We start from the raw sequence: 19566 nt of genomic DNA, 5'->3' as shown, positions 1-19566 counted from the left end.
AAATTAGGGAAAGTCCATCCAGAACACCCAACCTCTCGACGGTGAGGATCTTCAAGGAGCTGATTTGCCCTTTCAATGACATCATTTACCTCCAACAACCAGTTTTGAACACCAACTTCAATTCTTTTTCCACTCCTTGTATCATCTTCCACTGAATGGTTTATAGATTCTCTTGCACCTTCAAGATCCCTTACACGACTGGTTAGCTCCCTGAAATTACCTTCATAGAATATCAAATAACCCACTTCTTGTTGAATAGGGCCAAAAACATAAGGTGCAACTCTTTCTACAAAGGAAATTATGTTGTGCATTTGGCAGGGAAAACACACGTTGAAACTGTTATTGGTATCCATTCCTTATGACTTGTGCTGAGACTGAAAGCAATTAAGAAACACTATTTTACATTAGGTTAACATTTCAAAAGTTAAAAACAATACATACAGAGAGTGAATTTACCTCTTCCTTTGACCTGAGATCAGTTATGTGTATTTATGCTTGAAGATTATAGTATGTTAAAAGTAGTTTTCCCACCATTTCATCAAATATAACAAGTTATTGAAGTGGACCATGAAAAACCTCTTAGAAAACAGAATTTTAAAATCAAAATATTCATTTATGGAAGAAGAGATTTATATTTTATTAAAAAATGAATTAGAGTTTAGACTTAATGATTGGGTAGGTTATGGCATGAAAAAGTAGCTTAGAAAACAGAGATGAGACTATCTTGAATTTAGCTTGTCTATAACTTACTATCAGTCTTGAGTTAGTGCTCTTAGAGGCATGGAAAGTTATTAAAATTTAAAATTGGTTAAGAGGTGATGGAATAAAATGATATAGTAAAGTTAAGTGAACTCAATTGTATGTACATTCAGGATGAGTTGATTTGGATAAAAGTATATGCATAATGACAACTTGATGCTATAAAAGAAGCAATTCTGTTATTTACTTGATTGTTTTATAAGCATGTATTTACTGAAGCAATAAGTGATGTAGTAATTGTTACATAAACATGGAAAATGGTCTATAATGATTGTGTATATAGCAAGTAAATGGAAACTTCACATCATACATGCATAGCATTGAGCAATGCGATAGGGTTAATCTTGTTGTCATTAATGGCCTACCCCCTTACACCACGACCTCAATGGCCGCACCCCCTTCCTCCTTCCCTCTCCTGGACTCATTCTCTCTCTGTTAATCTTGTTGTTTTGTTTTGAGTTTTAGGGTTTTGAGAAGGGAATGAAATAGATCTTGTGCAATTTATCGATTTTCATGGAGAATGGGACTTCTTCAGGAAAATGTTGTGTGAGGAGGGAAAATAAGAGTGAAACGAAAATGAAGAACACGAGATCTGGTTAGTGAGGTGTTAGCTTGGGACTTTACGGTTGGAAATCGGAAGTTAGCAAAATGGTGTTAGCTTGCAATTGCTGTCCAAAACACAAAAGGGACTACATTTATACTGATTTGTGGGGGCCATCAAGAGTTGCTTCTCATAAAGGAGCAAGGTATTTATTATCCATTATTGATGATTTTTCAATGAAGGTGTGGATTTATATTCTTAAAAATAAGAATGAATCATTTGCAAAATTTAAAGAATGGAAGGCTGTAGTTGAAACTCAAACTAGTAGGAAAGTAAAAAAGATTTAAAACAGATAATGGTTTGGAGTATTGTTATGAAGAATTTGATAATTTTTGCAAAAAGAATAACATTGTTAGATATACGATAGTTAGAGGAACCCCTCAATTGAATAGACTATCTCAGAGAATGAATAAGACAACTATGGAAAAGGTTAGATGTTTGTTGTCTAATGCTAATTATTTTGCACATTTATGGGCTAAAGCTGTGATGATTGTGGCTTACTTGATAAATATATGTCAATTTATTGTCATTAGAATGAAGACACTGGAGGAGAAGTGATCTGGTCACCCTCTCAACCTTGAAAATTTGAGAGTTTTTGGATGTGTAGCTTATGCTCACATAAAACAAGGCAAGCTTGAGCCAAGGGCCTTGAAATACATGTTTTGAGGTATCCTACAAGAGTTAAGGGATTTAGATTGTGGTGCGCTGAGAAAGTTCAGCTTGAGGTATTGATCAGCAAAGATGTTGTGTTTAGAGAGTCAGAAATGTTTTACTCAAAAGTGGACAGAAAGCAACATCAACATGAATTGATTGATGTTGAGATGATTCAATTGAGGTGGAGTTTTCTTTGGGATCAATCATTCAAGAGCAAGATGCCGAATTTGAAACTGAAGATCATGAAATTATAGAGGATACAACTCAAAAAGATCAAAATGATTATCTTTTGGTTAAATATAGGAGTAGGAGGACTATTACCAAACCTGCAAGGTATGGTTATGCATATGTGGTTTCCTTTGCACTCACTATTGCAGAGGAAATTGAAGGTGATGAGCCTATGAGTTATGATGAAGTTGTAAATAGCAATCAATCTGAAAATTAGATTGAAGCTATGAATGAAGAGTTGAGCTCTTTGCATAAGAATAACACATCGATATTGGTTGACAAGTCAAAAGGGAAGAAGTTATTCCACTACAAGTGGTTATTCAATCTGAAGGAAGGAATTCCAGGGGTTGAAAAACCTAGGTTCAAAGCAAGGTTGCTAGCAAAGGGGTTCACACAAAGAGAGGTAATTGATTACAATGAGGTATTTTATCCTATTGTGAAGTATTCTTCTATTTGTATGATGTTATCCATGGTTGCAAAGGAAAATATGGAGCTGGAGCAACTTGGTGTTAAGACAACTTTCTTACATGGAATGCTTGAATAGCATATTTATATGACTCGACCTGAGAGCTTTGTTAATAAGGGTGAAGAATACAAAGTATGCTTATTAAAAAGGTCCATATATGACCTTAAGCAATCACCAAGGCATTGGTACAAAAGGTTTGACACATTTATCATGAAGAATGATTTTAATAGGTGCAAACATGATGAACGTGTTTACTTGAAAGAAACTGAAGATGGTGTTGCCATCTACTTGCTCTTTTATATAGATAACATGTTAATTGCTTGTAATAGCAAAGAAGAGATTAAAAGGGTGAAAATGTTGTTGAATAGTGAGTTTGAGATGAAGGATATAAGGGTTGCCAACATGATCCTGGGTATGCAGATCACAGGGGACATGTCTAAAGGAATTTTATTCATAAATCATAAGCATTACTTGGCTAAAGTCTTGATGAAGTTCAACATGGATCAATAAAAAATAATGATAACTCTCATGGCTCAACATCTCAAATTATCTCAACGGGATTCACCTAAACCTAATGAGGAATTTTCTTACAAGATGAAGGTTCCATATGCAAATGCAGTAGGAAGCCTGATGTATGTTATAATATGTGCAAGGCCAGGCTTGGCCTATGCCATGAGTGTGTTTAGCATATATGTGGGAAAGCTTGGAAAATTGCATTAGGAAGCAATGAAATTGATCTTTAGATATGTGAAGGGAACATCTGATGTTTGTTTGTTGTATGCCTTGCATACAAGCAGTGATCATGTGATTGAGTTTGTTGACTCGGACTATGTTGGCTGGTTGGATCCTATAAGGTCTTTGACATGTTATATCCTTAAAATTTTGTGGTAACATTGTTAGTTGGAAATGTAATCTACAACATGTAGTCTCCTTGTCCACCATTGAGACTGAATACATTGTTTTAATTGAAACAATTTGGATGAAAGGAATGACAACAAGTTTGAAGGCAGAAGGAACAGTTCCAAAAGTGTTTTGTGATAGTCATAGTGAAATTCATTTCTAAGAATTATATGTATCACGAGATGACGAAATATATAGATGTCAAACTGTATTTTATAAGATAAATCATTTCTAAAGGAGATGTAATTCTAGAGAAGATCAAGACTAAGGGCATATCCTAAATCATGTGAAATTGAAAGACTTAATATTTATCGGAAAAAAGTTAGGAGATTTAATTTTTAGATTTTGAAATAAGAAGACTAAAATCAAAATTTAATTAAAATAGGAAGCTTTAAATTGCATTTAAATCAAAATAAAATTTTAAAGTTTTGTAGAAAATAAAAGCATGTTTAATCTTTAGTAATAATTATAGTTATAATTATTATATACATATGAGAAGAATTTAAAGAACAAGCTTCAATAAAAATATATAAAAATCAAAAGGAGAACAAATGCGTACCTCTCGTCACTAGTTCCACAAAATCCAATACTTCAAATGAATAACAAGCTGATGGCAGTCTCAACAAAAAGACAAACAACATAAATCAATTTTGTCTAAGTTTTTTTTTTTTTTTGGATTTTGTTTTGAGTTGTATGAACTGAAACACAAAGAAAACTCGAAGCAAAAGTCAAACAAAGTGCAAGACTTTTTTTCTTCCGGTTTTTATGTGCTGAGAAACAAGAAACTACAATTAGGAATTGATAGGTGGAATTGGAATATAAGATAAATTTTTGTCCTTTTTATGTTTTTTTGAAGACTCAAAATACGAAGAATTAAAAGAGAATACGAAGAATTGAAGACTCAAACTAAAACACAAACAATTGGTAACGTTTTTTTGTCTCTCTCTATATTTTTTGGTTTTGGGTTATTTGAGCTGAAAAATAAAAAATAAAAATGCTGTAAAACTCTAAACTGGAAATATAAGGATTGAAGATCCAAAAGACAAGCAATCAAACGCTATCTTGTTTTGTTTCAATACAAATGCGGCTAACAATGCAGAAGGTTGGAAATGTTTGAGTAGATGATGAATGTCTCATACATTTTATAGATAAATAATAATTCAAATGTTTACCTTCACAACAAACAATGTCTACTTGTCCATTTGAATTTATTTTCTCTCATATTATATTTGTAGATTGTTTGAGATTAGTATATGAAAATATCTTTAAACTGTTTTTTTTTTATAAATTTTTTGAGATAATTTATAAAAACAATTTATAATTTATATATAAATAATTTGATTTTATTGTATTTTTGTTATTAAAATGACTCAAACAAAGCCTTATAGTAGAGTAAAACAACAAAAGTCAAACTACCAAAATAAAACTAAGGTGTACATATATAATATTAGATCATGCTAACTAGTGTACAAAATACATTGGATAAAAAATTAATAAAAAATTGTTTGAAGAGTACAAGTTATACATTTTTTAATGTAATAATATATCATTTTCTTGTACAAACTTTTTTTAGGACAAACTTGATTATTTATAACCTATGCTCTGACATAAGTTAGTATTTTGCTATATATTTAATCTATACAGATAGCAAATTGTGTGTATATATATTGGAAATCATAATCTAAAGATCCACATTCAACTTGTTAATGCAAATGTGTATAGATAAACTACCAATAGTAAACTAGTTTGTCAAGAAAAAAGAAACTAGTTGTATATCACAGTTTGTGGTTAGAGATTTTAGAGTCTAAAAAAAATTATATATAGAAATGTTAAATTATTTAGATTCTATTAATTTGACGAGAAAAGTTAATCACAGATAAGCAGGAAATACTTTTTATAGTGATCTTAATTAAATTTATACATTTAACTAATTTGTAATTAATACTAACAAACTCTAACCACATATAACCAACTTCTAACAACATTTACCAGCCTATGCAAATTAACAGTGTAAATTAACATTTTTAGTTTGGAATGAGCAATAAAATGCAATACAAAGAAAATAAATTAGTCAACTAATGGTTTCTGGAAGAAAAAAAAGATCAACTAACGATTCTAAATAAAATCAACCAATGGTCATGGTGGGAATTAAAAATTATGTCTCATTTCTCCAATGGAAGTACTATCAATAGGAAATTAATTATAATCAAGACTTTTAATAAGTATGAATAAAGATTTGAGAATTAGAATTTGATCCCGTGTCACTATTAAAATTTATTGGACTCCATATGTATATTTTTTGAGTTGTATAATGAATTTTAATGGTAAGATAATCAACATGATCTATAATATTTAATTTCAACATATGAAAGGTTCCAAATCCTCTAAGAACCACTTTAAAAAATTACTTCATGGAAATGAGGTATTGTGTGGTATAGTACAATTTTGCATATTCAAGTGAAATATTTGTAGTTTTTCAACAAATTTCTTCCCTACTTCCTCCTCTCAAACCCTACATAGGTTTGGAGAACCCAACCTCCATTTTCTTCCATTCTTGTTCCAAGATTCAAACCTTTGAGTTCTTGTTATCCTTTCTTGCAAAATACCCTTTGGGAGAGTTAGCAATAAACGATCTTGAGCATTTAATAGTGCTGTCAAAGAAACCACAAATATTAATTCACATTGTAAAAAATCTCCTTTACAATACTTTTGATACATTTACAATATCCATCGACAGTTATTACAATGCTTGAACAACATCTTCTTTCGAAATGCTCCAAAAACTAGACTTCTTGAACACCTTCAAAATTATGTCTGAACCCCATCTTTAAGAATGAAAACACCCTTCCAAACTTGCAATACAATCACCTCTAGAAACATAAAGGATACCTATTTTTCTGAGCTTTGATGAGCACCTGGTCGAAATCTCTCGCATATAGAACAATCACCCCAACAAGAGATACCTCACCCTTATTGTTTCTCACTCGACGATTCAACAACACACAAGACTTGAAAAAGAAAAAGTGTTTAATCTTTGAGTATGATCTTTTATGCGTGAAAGATGTTGAACAGATGGAAATGTTATTTTTCTAAATGGTGCTTTAGATCATTATTTAAACAATACGAGTTGGTTTGCCAAAGTACAATGCATCCTAATGGAAATAACTTATTTGTAACTGTCAAAATATAATTTTGCAGGTGGTGTGAACTGACTTACAAGGATTTGAATTGATTCATAAGTTTCTTGAAAGTCTAAGATTTCATCTTGAAGTAGTGTGAGGTTATTCGCATGTGTGCAAATTGATTCATAGAATCTCTTGGAATTGTGGGAGTCGATTCCCAAGATTGGTGAGCAACGGGTTCAGAACCTCTATAAATTAATTTACAAACTTATGAGTTGATTTACAATGTAAAAATCACTTAAGAAAGATTTTTTTTAATGAATTTTAGAGTGTACCAACATGATCCTATCATGCATATGATGTTATGCATGTTAAAATGAGGTTTTCAAAGTACTTTTTTCTTATTCAATAACATATGTGAATATTGAGAATTGCAAAAGCACACAAAACTATCTAACTAAATAAACCTAGTTTTGACATCTATAAAAATATTAAGTCTATTATAGGAAAACTTGCAATTACATACTATCCCCATTTTTTATGATGGAAAAACAAGCAAAACTTTGTTGATGAACTTCTCAATATAATTGTTGATATTTCATGTGATTTTTATGTTACACATTTCATAATTAATCTATATCACTTGGTTGTGTTAATGTTAGTAATCATTGATGAATTTAGTTATGATTGATATAACAAATACCACTTTGGTTTTATATATTGATATAACTAATCAACGTGATATTGATATGTCCAAGGTTTATAATGGTAACTTTTTGACTCATAAAGTCTAATACATTTATTTGGATACATGTGCGAGTAGTGGAAGATTGTTGTACATTTTAGGTCAAACATGTAATATTTAAATGTGTTAAAGTCATTATGTTAATTAGCCAAATTAAAGTGATCTATTTCATATAAGATTTATGACTAAGGATATAATTGTCATGAAAAGTAGTGTGTAGATACCATTTTTATTTTTATGTGGCTTAAATATAATTTTGATCTTTTATCAAATGTTCATTTTGATCCTTTATCTTTCTTTAATTCAATTTTTCCTTTCTCTTTTATAAATATTGAATCTTAGTCATTTTCATCATATCCATTTCAAGCATTTGTATGATTATTGTCATAAACTATGGAGATCTATTCTTGAATCAATTTTAAAGTTAAATATGCAACTTTAATAAGGATGAGATATAAATAGAAATAACTCTGATAAATGTTTTTCATTTCAAAAAGTTTATTTATATTTCAAAGTACGCAAAAATGATTTTTTCAAGTGCAAGCCTATTATTAGGTTAAATAGATGTTCTTTTGTATAAATATTATACTAAATGCATATTGATAAATAGTAGAAGAGATTCCAATAATCAAATATTGTTATAGTTTTTATTGTGATTGTAACAAGGACTAAAATATATCATTTATAAAATATAAATAACAAAATTTAATTAACTTAGTCCTAGTCCAATTTTGCATGCATTCTCACCCTTTTACAGAATTGTGGTACCCTTTGGGACACACTCTAATTGCCATACTTCCATCTTATAAATACTATTAGTGTATGTCATCTTTCATATGTGGGACTTTTTTATTTTTTTCAATTCATATCAACTAGCTCTCATTAATAGCATCGTCATTTCCAACAATCTTTTAGTAATGTCATCATCATTTTCAATAGAATAAAGTAGTCCTACCAAGAGATGTTGAGTCTAGCAGAAGACTTCTACAACATGGTGAACCCGGATTCAAATCTTCATTAAGAGAAATGTCATATTTATTGTCCAACGCGCATTGAGTTCAAATCTCCGCTGATATCACATTTACTGTCCGACACGACTTAAATAAGATTACTTTCAGTGGAAGAAACTTATAAAAATAAAAATAAAAGTAGTCCTTTTACATTGTTTTAAAAATGGTATCAGAACCACCTAATATTAATTTTTGTTTGCTATAAGTATATACTTTTGTTTAATATATTATCAGTGGAGCTTCAAACTGTTGTGCATAGTCTTCCAAGTATATGCGAATATACTTTTTTCGTTCATTGTGAAATTTGAAGTCTATATTACAATATTTTGAAACTTTAAAATTTTATTTACTTCGATTTTATTTTTGGTGAACCAGTTTATTTACTTTAAAATTTTTGGTGAACCAGTTTATAAATATATATATAAATATAAATATAAATATAATTATAAATGTTGTTCAATATTTCTCCATTAATAAAATGCATTTTGATTATATTATATTATAGAGATAAATTAGAGATAGAGATTAAAACCTAACATGGCTAAATATACAGTAAAAAAATCAAAATTTAAACATGCCAAAAATTGCAAATTCTAAATTCATTTTCACCAAAATGTATTGATGAGGCATAAGATTAATTATTTGCAAAGAGAAACCATGTAGGTTCATCTGTCCTATCTGTTGTGCCAAAATCAAAAGACCAAAGATTCAAATTAACATCAAACATCTATCTCATGGCTTTCAATCATCTTAACCACTTGGCTCATAGTAGGCCTAATATCTCTGTCTTCCTCTAAACAATCCAAAGCAACTATAGCCAAAATTTCCATCTTACTTGCATCATAATCATTCCCCATTGTAGGGTCCACAATTTCTTCCACCCAATTACATGTGCTCCTCTTTTTCTCTCTTACCCAAGTTACCATCCTTTCATTATGTGCCACTTCTCCATCATGATCTCCTTCCATATTCATCATCATTGTTGGACTTTTTCCAGTTATCATTTCCAACACAACAATTCCATAACTATAAACATCCACTTTAGATGTTATTGGCAAATTAAAAACCCATTCAGGTGCCATGTAACCTCTAGTCCCTCTAATCATTGAGAATCCTAAATCATTATTTAGATTGTTTCTATTTATTAACTTAGAAAGACCAAAATCAGCTAACTTGGGATGCAAGTTAGAATCAAGAAGTATATTTTGTGGCTTAATATCACAATGCAAAATCCATTCCAAACATTCTTCATGTAAATAAGCTAACACTCTAGCTGTTCCTAAAGCAATGGCATACCTCTTACACCAATTAAGTCTGTTAGCATTAGATAAAAGATTTTTAGCCAAAGAACCATTTTCCATGTACTCATATACCAAAAGCCTATGGTTACCCTCAACACAATATCCCAACATTTCAATCAAATTCATGTGATTAAGCCTTCCAATGATGGCTATTTCAGCAAGAAATTCACCTTCTCCTTGTTTAGCATTGTGATTGTGAAGTTTCTTTATTGCAACATGTCTTTGATCAGATAATAGTCCTTTGTATACAACACCTCCTCCACCTCTTCCAATCTCTTCACTAAAATTTTTTGTTGCTTTCTTTAGCTCTAAGTAACTGAATTTTCTGAATCCAAATAATGCAACATGATGATAGTTTTGTTGTTGTGCAGTACTAGACTTTTTGCTGGTTTTAATTAAAAGAACACAAACCACCAAAACGCAGACAGATTCTAAACCAGCAATTGTAATTGAAAGCCAAAGAAAAAACCTCACCGTTGGATTTTCTTGTTTTTTGACATAGTCTTTGTGAAGCTGCACAAAACAAACATGATCATTTACATTCATAGATTGATGTTTAGAGTAATTATTATCTTTTGGTAGTCTCAAGTATGTTATTCCTTGAAAACTTGGTGAATGCCTTCCATTCAGCAATTGACTCTTTGTATAGCATTTGGAGACTCCATTGTCCATGTCCTCAGCATATTGGAACCCTTTACAGCTACAATCTTGTAAACATAAAGTTTCACAATATTTGTAGCTATTGTTTACGTAATAATATTTGTCATAACCATAGAACTCAACACCTTGCATTTTTAAAAAGGTAGACTCATTTTTATTATTGCAAGTGAAATCTAACATGGGTTCACATCCATAAGACCAATCACTAGAATTGTTCACTTTGTAACCTGGAATGCAAGAACATTTCTTACCCTTTTTAGGATCATAGCTACAAGTGCTATTAGCTCCACAAATTCCATGAATGATGCAAGTATTAAGTATGGCTTGATATGAAACATACCAATTTTGTGACATGTTTTTTCGACTATAAACTCGAATATTACCATCGAAATCCATGGTTAGTCTTCTTTGTATAGTCATACCATAATCTAATGTGAAAAAATAGTAATTATCAGATGAAAATAACTGTCCAAGAGGATCCAAGAAAGCAATTCTACTACTATTGTAATTGAACCTTCCTGCTTCCCAACTTAACAACCAAGGTGGTGGCCAATATGTGCTTGAAACATCAGGACCGTCGTAATCGAGACGAATGACATTGTTATCATCAAAGAAAAGTTTATAGAAGCCAGAGGAGTGATTACTATGGCTTCTTGAAGAAACAAGTTTTGTGTATCTAGTGAGAGGTTGATTAGGAAGCAGAGTATTTGTGGGGAAATCAAAGCTTTGCCACAAGATGGTTGTTGCTTGAAGCTCAAGTAACACAAGATTACCATTTTCTTTGAGATGTAACTCTAATGGAACATTTGATTCTGTGTTTGAAGACCAAGTGTTGTATTGACCTGCATCAAGCAAGATAATGTTGCCTGTTTTTAAGAGGGAAAGCTTTGAGCGCTTACCTGTTGCAATTTAGAAGGAGAATAAGAAAGTTAATTAGAGGAGATCAAAATAGATAGCTAGAATGATACTACTTTTATTTTACTATTCATAGACACAATATTACTGGCATGTCAACACAACCTGCTAATATTCACTCAAACATGTTCTTATTTCGACTTTGACCCAAAAAATCTATTTTTATTACATGCTGAGTATAGATTTTCCTCAACATTTAATCTCGGAATAAAGACGAAATCAGGAGTGTTGATACCTGTTCCACGTCCACTTCATTATTAAAATTTACTATTTTAAAAATTTATATACATATATTTATTTAATATTTTTTAGAAATTTTAATCACCTCTATAAAAAAAATGTATTTTTAATATTATTTTTTTATTTTATTGTATAATAATAATTATTTTATTATCTTAATTATAATAAATAAAACTTTTAAATTTATATAAACGAACGGGGACAGAGGTAGGCCGAGGCCATGTGAATCCAAATTTTAATTTTGACAAAAAACGGAAACGGCTATAAATTTTCATTGATAAGTCAGAACTCAAGTAGAGAGACAAAATTTACTCTATCACTATACTTAAATGTGTCTATTTATCTCATAAATACACACCACATAATATTTCTCTCAACTATGTTACACATATCTCATTAAATGAAGATGAACAAACTCATATTATTAGGCCGTACCATTGTTGCAGAAATCAGAAATTTAGAGGGAGAGGATCGAAATTCATTTTTGTGTGTGGTGCACGTACAATTATGCGGTTAGCTGTCTACCAAGTATGCGGGTATAATTAGTCGTAATTATATTTTTGGTTGATTATACATTATTGTACTTATAATATTTTTATCATTATAAACCGGTTAAGATTTATTTGGTGCACAGAATAAAAAATATAATAGAGTAGTTAGGAATATTGATAAATAGTAATTAAAATAGTTTATATTTAAATTTTTATGGTTAGATATTATAATATGATATGTTAATTTAATATTCTACTCTTTCACATCGATCTCATATCAATGTCATTAATATATAGATTAATTTTCTGATGAAATTTAAATATTTCATAGACTAATTTATCTATAATTAGTTTATGCACAATTACTCTCAAATTTATCTCTGAGATAACAATTTTTTATCAGTAAATTTGTCCATGTGAATGTAACATTGATGTAAATATAATTTTCTTGCAAATGTAGTTTTGTCATTTATATATATATATATATATAGGCTAAATACCACCCGTGATCCCTTAACTTAATTTCATTAATGTTTTAGTCCTTTATCTTTTTTTTTTCTTCCGATTTGGTCCTTTATTTTTATTTTAAGTGATAATTTGATATTTTATGTTTTAAAATGTTAACAATGTTATCCTTTTTTTTTTTACAAAAATTCATCAAAAATTTCAAACAAAACCCATAAAATCAATTATCATCCTCAATATAATGCAATTTTATCAAATTCATAACTTAAATCTTTAAATAAACTCATATTTTTATCTCTAACAACATCAAATAAAGAATGAAAATATGAATTTATTTAAAGATTCGAGTTATGAATTTGATGAAATTGGTATTATATTGAAGAATATAGTTAATTTTATGGGTTTTGTTTGAAAATTTTAATGAATTTTTGTAAAAAAAAAAAAAAAGACAACATTGTTGACATTTTAAAACATAAAAGATCAAATTGTCACTTAAAATTAAAATAAGAAACCAAATATGAAAGAAAAAAAAAAAGATAAAAGACTAAAACGTTAATTGAAATTAAGTTAAGGGACCACGAGTGATATTTAGCTTTTATATATCATATTTTTATTTAGTTATCTAACATATATAATAGAATTTTTAAGTTAGTCGTGATTTATTTAAAATTAAAATTATTTATTTTAATTTTCAAAATTAATTAATATCACAAATTAATATAAAAAAATATGTAATTTTTTTTTTCAAAGACAATTTTGTCTTTTAAATATAATATTTATATATATCATTTCATTAATATCAAGATCACAATATAATTAAAAATGTTAACTTGTTTATTATCCTATGCGCATCAAACATATTATTAGATAAATGTATTTTATTTATATTTTATCGTATCTTTATCCAACTCAGGGCTCATCCTATTGTCTCTCCTAGAGTATTTTATTAATCATTTATGTGTTATTAAAATGAAGTATTTTAAGTAGTTAATGATTTATATTTTATTGGTTAATAAAATCTTCTAAAATGGTTAATGAGATATCTCTATACTTTACTCAATTTTATAATCATATTAATTATTTTTTAAGTGGTTTATTAATTAATAGCTTACATTTTAGTTTAATAAAATATTTCTATGATTGATAACTTCTATTTTAATAATAGTTAATGTTATAATCTATGTGGTTAATGAGAATTATTCTGTTTCACTCAATTTATTTTAAGTTACACGAGTGATTAATGACTTTCAATTTAGTATACATCTACACAAAAAGTCTTTCCATACTTAAATAAAAAAATACATGTGTATACCATTATTGCATTCACGCAGTTGAATTATTATTATTTATTTGTTTTGGTTTTTAGTTCATTATATTTTTTAACGTAATGCGTCTCTTTCACGTTGGACGGACATTGGACTATTGTGTTTATCTTTTCTGCTTTGCATTATATCAAAATAACAATTTTATAAGTTTACACAATAATTTGATAAATTGAACCACTTGCATCAATTTTGACAAAATAAAAAAGTATTTTTTATGTTTATTTTTATATTTTATAATAGATTTTGTATTTTATTTATTTATCATTCAATTTACTAGTGTGGTTGAATTGACCGAGTCAATTGAATCATTGTTCGATTATTTCATTGACTCAATCTTGAATCCAATTTTTCAAACATGACTTCATGGAAACATACTCTTAAGTTATTTTTTATTTTTCTACACAACATTTTCATAGTTATTTCTAGGCTTTTCATTTCATTACTCTTGGCAAATTATTTTAGACAATGGGAGTATTAAAAAATATAAACTGCACAAATATAAAAACAAAATAGTACGATCCTCTAACTAATTAGAGTCACTAAAATATTCTGTTATAGTTTGTTAGATTCAGTTTTAAGTTTGTTAGAGTTAGTTTCTAGTTTGTTAGATGTAATGTAAAGTTTGTTACAAGTAGTCTTTACTTTCACACTAGTGTACTCAACACTCAAATTTAATAAAACTCTGATTTCTTTACATCAACTTCTTTTTAATTTCTTATCATTTTCTTCATTCTCCAGTTTTAACAGAATACTACAAAAATCAGCACACAAAAAAAGAATACTAAAAAAATTTGCATAAATTATAATTATATGAATACCATTGACAGGTTGTTCGCGGTTTGCCATCCAAACAACAGTGGCAGAGTTGTGACTGTCAGGCAGCTCTGTGAACCATATGCCAAAGGAAAATGCGTTTTCACCAATTTGAATAAAGCCAGCTGAGAACGTTCCATCTGGAGACACAATTACATCTTCTTCATGTTTCTCCACTGAGAGGGATGATCCCATTTTCAATGATGATAAATATGATGAACATTGCAAAGGAAATATCAACACTATCAAAAAATATGAAATTGTTGATTTCATTTTATAGTCAATTAATTGTTGTTGTTGATATTTAACTATAGAGTATATATAGAGGCTTTATTTGTGGTAGGTGACTAGAAAACAGAACAGGTTGCTTCGTGTAGGCTGACTTAGTGTTTGACGTGGGTCTTCGGAGTCGGATAATTAAATTATCAGTTTACTATTGACCATAAATATTTTCTAGAACTAGAATATTTTTGTTTCTTATGGGCTATGTATAACAAATAAATAGAAGGGCTTTAATTCTACATATTAAAATATATTATACAAGTTTGTATTTATTCCTAATACAAAATTTTATTATTTTGGAAGAATTTAAAAATTGTATTAAAAAAAATTTGGAGGGTTTTCTAGGGATTTAATAAATTGTTCAAATAATTTAAATGTTATTATTAATTAAAAATATATCGATTATAAATATTCTATGCAAAAATCACTTTTTTTTTAAATGTAAATTTTTTTTTATATTTGTTTTTTCTTCAAAAGCCCTCCCTTCTCCTCTACTCCAAACTCCTAAATAAAGTCTCTTTTTGGAAAGAGAAAGTAGAGGAAAAATGAGAATTTTTTCACTTTTTTGAGATAGTATTTTTGTAGAGAATGATAAATAAATGCTTATGATTTATATATTTTCAATATTGAAAATTTTATAAGAAAATAATTTGGATTTGAAGAATTTATTAAAGCTCTTTAAAATCTTCCTTCGGTACAATTTTTTAGTTTTCCCAAATTAGACAATTTGTATTTTGAAGAAAAATAAACCCCAAAAGCTATCTCCTTCCAAAACTTTTTTCTTCCAAAGCCCTTCATTTTTTTTCATTTCATCGTTGCTTTTATTCAAAGCTCTCATTTTCCCTTCAAAACTCCCAAACACACCATTAAAAGGGATATTTTATTGTGTAAAATGTTGTTGATCGATATGTTTGGAGTATTGAGTATTAAAATGTCTAAATATCTTTAGAAAACTTTATATATATATATATATATCATTATGCCTAAATAGATTTAAATATATTTAAGATTTAGAATATTATATCATTAGGATATATAATTTAGTAGGTTACGATATAGAAATATATTTTTATATTATAATTTAGCTTGATTTAGAGAGTGATGAATACAAATTTAGAACATGAGATTTCACAACAACAACAACAACAACAAAAAACCAATAGTCATATCATGAGCTAAGTTTTATACTTGGACTTGGTGAAGAAGAAGAAGAAGAAGAAACCAAAGAGAAACAAAACTCAATTTGATTTATAATCAAAAACTGAAATTTATGTGTTATATGAGGATAGATAATCATAACCAATAATTGATTTTTATATGTTACTTGAGGATAGATAATAAAAAATTGATCTTCATGTGTTACATAATGATAGATAACCATAACCAAAAATTGATTTTCATATGTTACATGAGGATAGATAACCACAACAATGCTATATCTTTTATGTGTTACATGAAATGTGTCTATGTATTACATGAAAATGTAAGACTATAACCAAAGACTACTTCTTTATGTGTTTCATGAAGATGTAAGACTAAAAATTAATCTACATACTTTTTTGTGTTATATGAAACATACTCATGTTTACGGGATAAAAAACTTACAACATGAGCCATCAAAATATTCAATCTTGGAGAAAAATGAAGACATAAGAGAGAAAAAAATCACATCACCAAGAAGCTGAAGATGAGGTCTCATTCAAGAAAGATATTGATAAGAATTACAATCAAATAAAAGAAAGAAATCAAGCATCAAAAAGAAAAAAGTTAAATTTCCTACTTGAGATTCAAATGGATGCACAAAAGATACTCAATAATGTTGAGAATAAATGCATATGTTCCTTTTTATTTAGATTTAAATGTATTTAAGGTTTAGAATAAGATATCACTAGGATATATAATTTATACTTTTGTTTATAATATGTTTAAGATTTGTTCCTTTTTTAAGGATATGATTTATAATATGTTGTTATTACAATTTAGCTCGAAAAATTTAGAATATGAGATTTTACACACACACAAAAAAAAAAAAAAAAAAAAGACTTCTCCATACAAAATATATAATATATAATTTTGCTTCCGTGAATACAAAAAAAAAAAAAAAACTTTATCATGGAGTGAATTCTCCGGTCTTCTCATTTACATGCAATAATCATAAATTGATGAAGGAAAATCAAACCTAAAACTTAGTGTAATACACAAGTTTTAGAACTAGCATTTCAAGTTGTTGTAGAATATTTTCCAACATAGAAATTGTAACAATCTTTAAGTTTGATTTCAGTAATGAAAATATATCATTGAAAGAGATGGAAATTAATATATTCATGACCATGTATGGTGAAAGGGGTGAAAGGTACACGGTTTTTTATTTTTATTTTTTATTGATGGGTGATATGCTTGGTCTTCTAAATTCATGTATAATATCTTAAAAGTAATACTTGTTTATGTTTGATTTGACATGTAGTATTACATTCATTGTTGCATGGTTTAAAATATAAGTATTTTTAGTATTGTTCTGTATATTTATTTATCCATGGCATGATTCATATGACTTACATTTTTGTCACAATGTTCAATGCATTCTTTGTTGTGATATAATGTGAAGGTTATTATATGTGTGGGTCTTTGTGTCAAAAATAAATATTTGACTCATAAATAATATATATTTGATAAATATGAATATCTTTAGTATATGATACTTGAATACAAATTATGTATATATATATAGATGTTCCTGAAGTAACAATGTCAATTATAAGGAAAAAGAGTTTGAGTTATAATTGCCCCTTTTAAAAATTCATATTTAAAAACTCAAAGTTTTAACTCAAGATTGATTTTGGTTATAAACGAAGAACATTCTTGATTAGTGGAAAAACAACAATATTAGTTTATCAATATAAAAACTGAATGTAAGACAAATAATAAATAGAAATAGGGATAGAGAGATCACATAAGCATATATCCCGGTTCACCCAACATGAGTTACGTTCAACCCTCACAAATGTGAGATTTTCCACTAAGTGCTTCAAAACAAGAACGTTCTTTGTTTTCACATATCAATCTTGATCTATTACAAGGTTCTACAATGTTCTTGAGAACCAAGAATGTTCTTCGAATTGGTATGAGATGAGTTGATTTATGTTTGTGATCTTGACAGTTGTCTGAAATGATTACAAGCTTTGAGTCATGGTGCAAGTCTGCTTGAAGGTACAACAACAGTTTCCTTTACAGCCTGTCATTTGTACTTGCATTTGCTTGACTTGGAGAACGATCTTGCTTTATGCTTTTTATGAAGCAAGGTGTTGAGTCTTCGAATTCTAGAATAATTCTTGCTTATATTGATCCTTGTATATTTCTAATGAAGATATGAAATGGATAACACTTCTTGGATCTAATCTTTTACATAAAAATATGACCATTCTTGTTTATGGCAAACATGGAGAACGTTCTGCGTTTTCCAGAAATCTGTCAAGAACTTTCTTCGTGTTACTGATTTTGTTTTCTTGATTCTAATACGATTTGTTTTGTAATATTTGGTACCTATATTGTTTTAACACACGTAAATACACATGTTAAATACCAAAACACTTAGAATCATAATTAGAAGTCTTAATTAATTTTTTGTTTAATTATCATCAAAACTTTAATTTGGGATTTTGTCTCAACAATCTCCCTCTTTTTGAATGATGACAAAACATGTTAATTCAGATTTTGATTTTGATTCTAATAATAATTCAGAGAGCTTTTTAGTAAAAAAAAACTCCCCCTCAATATGTGCTAATCATTTGAACCAAATAATAATACTTCATTGATATCACAATAAAGTTCTAGATCATTACATGGCGGTTCAAAACAAAAAAATACAGAAGTAGTCATACAAAAAGAACTTTTGATTCTTAAAATCTAAATAATTTATCCCCCTTTGTTATGGCAAAAATGAATAGGAGAGTTAATCTAAAGCTAAATCAGAAAGACAATGAAGGTGAAGACCCCTCAAATGATGGAGACAGTGACGACTGAAGTATGTTAGGAAAAATTGGAAGAGGATTAGTCATTGGAGGCTCAAGTTCGAGCTTGGGAGCATGCTGAGTAGCCATCCAGTCTCGCAAAATAGCTTGCTCTTTGTCTTAATGAGTTTGCCTAGCTATGATGGTTTGAAGGGTAGTAAAGATTCTGGGGATTTCCTTATATGTTTTGGATGTTTCCCTTTCCATTTTGGTCATTTCAGAAGGACTTTGTTCATTATCAATTGGAGTGGTGAGAGGAGTATTTTCGGATGGAGCAGTAGTGGTACAAAATGTAGATAAGGTGGCAAATAAAGTATTAATGTGAGGAAGAGAGTTTGTAGGAGCAGAATGATGAAGCACATATGGGCCAGCTATGTTTGAATCTGAAAAAATCAAATATTGGCTTATTCCAAAGATGGGGGAAGTTGTTTTTTATGGGGACACAAAAGTTGGTGACATCATAGAGGTGTGTTTAATTTGAAGTGGGGGCCATAAATTACCTTGAGAGAATGGATTGGTGAAGGGTGGAATAGTAGACGTTGTAGGAGAGACTTGATCAAGGATAGGATTGGGGGGGGGGGG

The 19566-nt window shown here is 29.0% G+C and overlaps 1 protein-coding gene across 1 annotated transcript; it reads right to left on the bottom strand.

The window, feature by feature from the left end:
* Positions 1–9069: 9069 nt before the first annotated feature.
* On the bottom strand, positions 9070–15001 carry LOC101494243 (putative receptor protein kinase ZmPK1). The gene is made up of 2 exons (XM_004492258.3): positions 14701–15001; positions 9070–11345 (listed from the first exon to the last, which is right to left on the bottom strand). Exons 1-2 carry the CDS (start codon positions 14966–14968, stop codon positions 9205–9207), a joined length of 2409 nt encoding a protein of 802 aa, XP_004492315.1. The 5' UTR covers positions 14969–15001; the 3' UTR covers positions 9070–9204.
* Positions 15002–19566: the final 4565 nt, after the last annotated feature.

Source organism: Cicer arietinum, chromosome 3 (genome assembly GCF_000331145.2).
Source record: "Cicer arietinum cultivar CDC Frontier isolate Library 1 chromosome 3, Cicar.CDCFrontier_v2.0, whole genome shotgun sequence".
Classification (NCBI taxonomy): domain Eukaryota; kingdom Viridiplantae; phylum Streptophyta; class Magnoliopsida; order Fabales; family Fabaceae; genus Cicer; species Cicer arietinum.
This window is presented reverse-complemented; position numbering and strand designations above follow the sequence as displayed.

What these genes read in the sequence shown, in the direction of transcription:
- LOC101494243 (XM_004492258.3), bottom strand. Translation starts at nt 14,968, where the DNA reads ATGAAATCAACAATTTCATATTTTTTGATAGTGTTGATATTTCCTTTG. An exon ending in CCGCGAACAACCTGTCAATG is followed by an intron (nt 11,346 to 14,700) that starts GTATTCATATAA and finishes AAATTGCAACAG; the next exon opens with GTAAGCGCTCAAAGCTTTCC.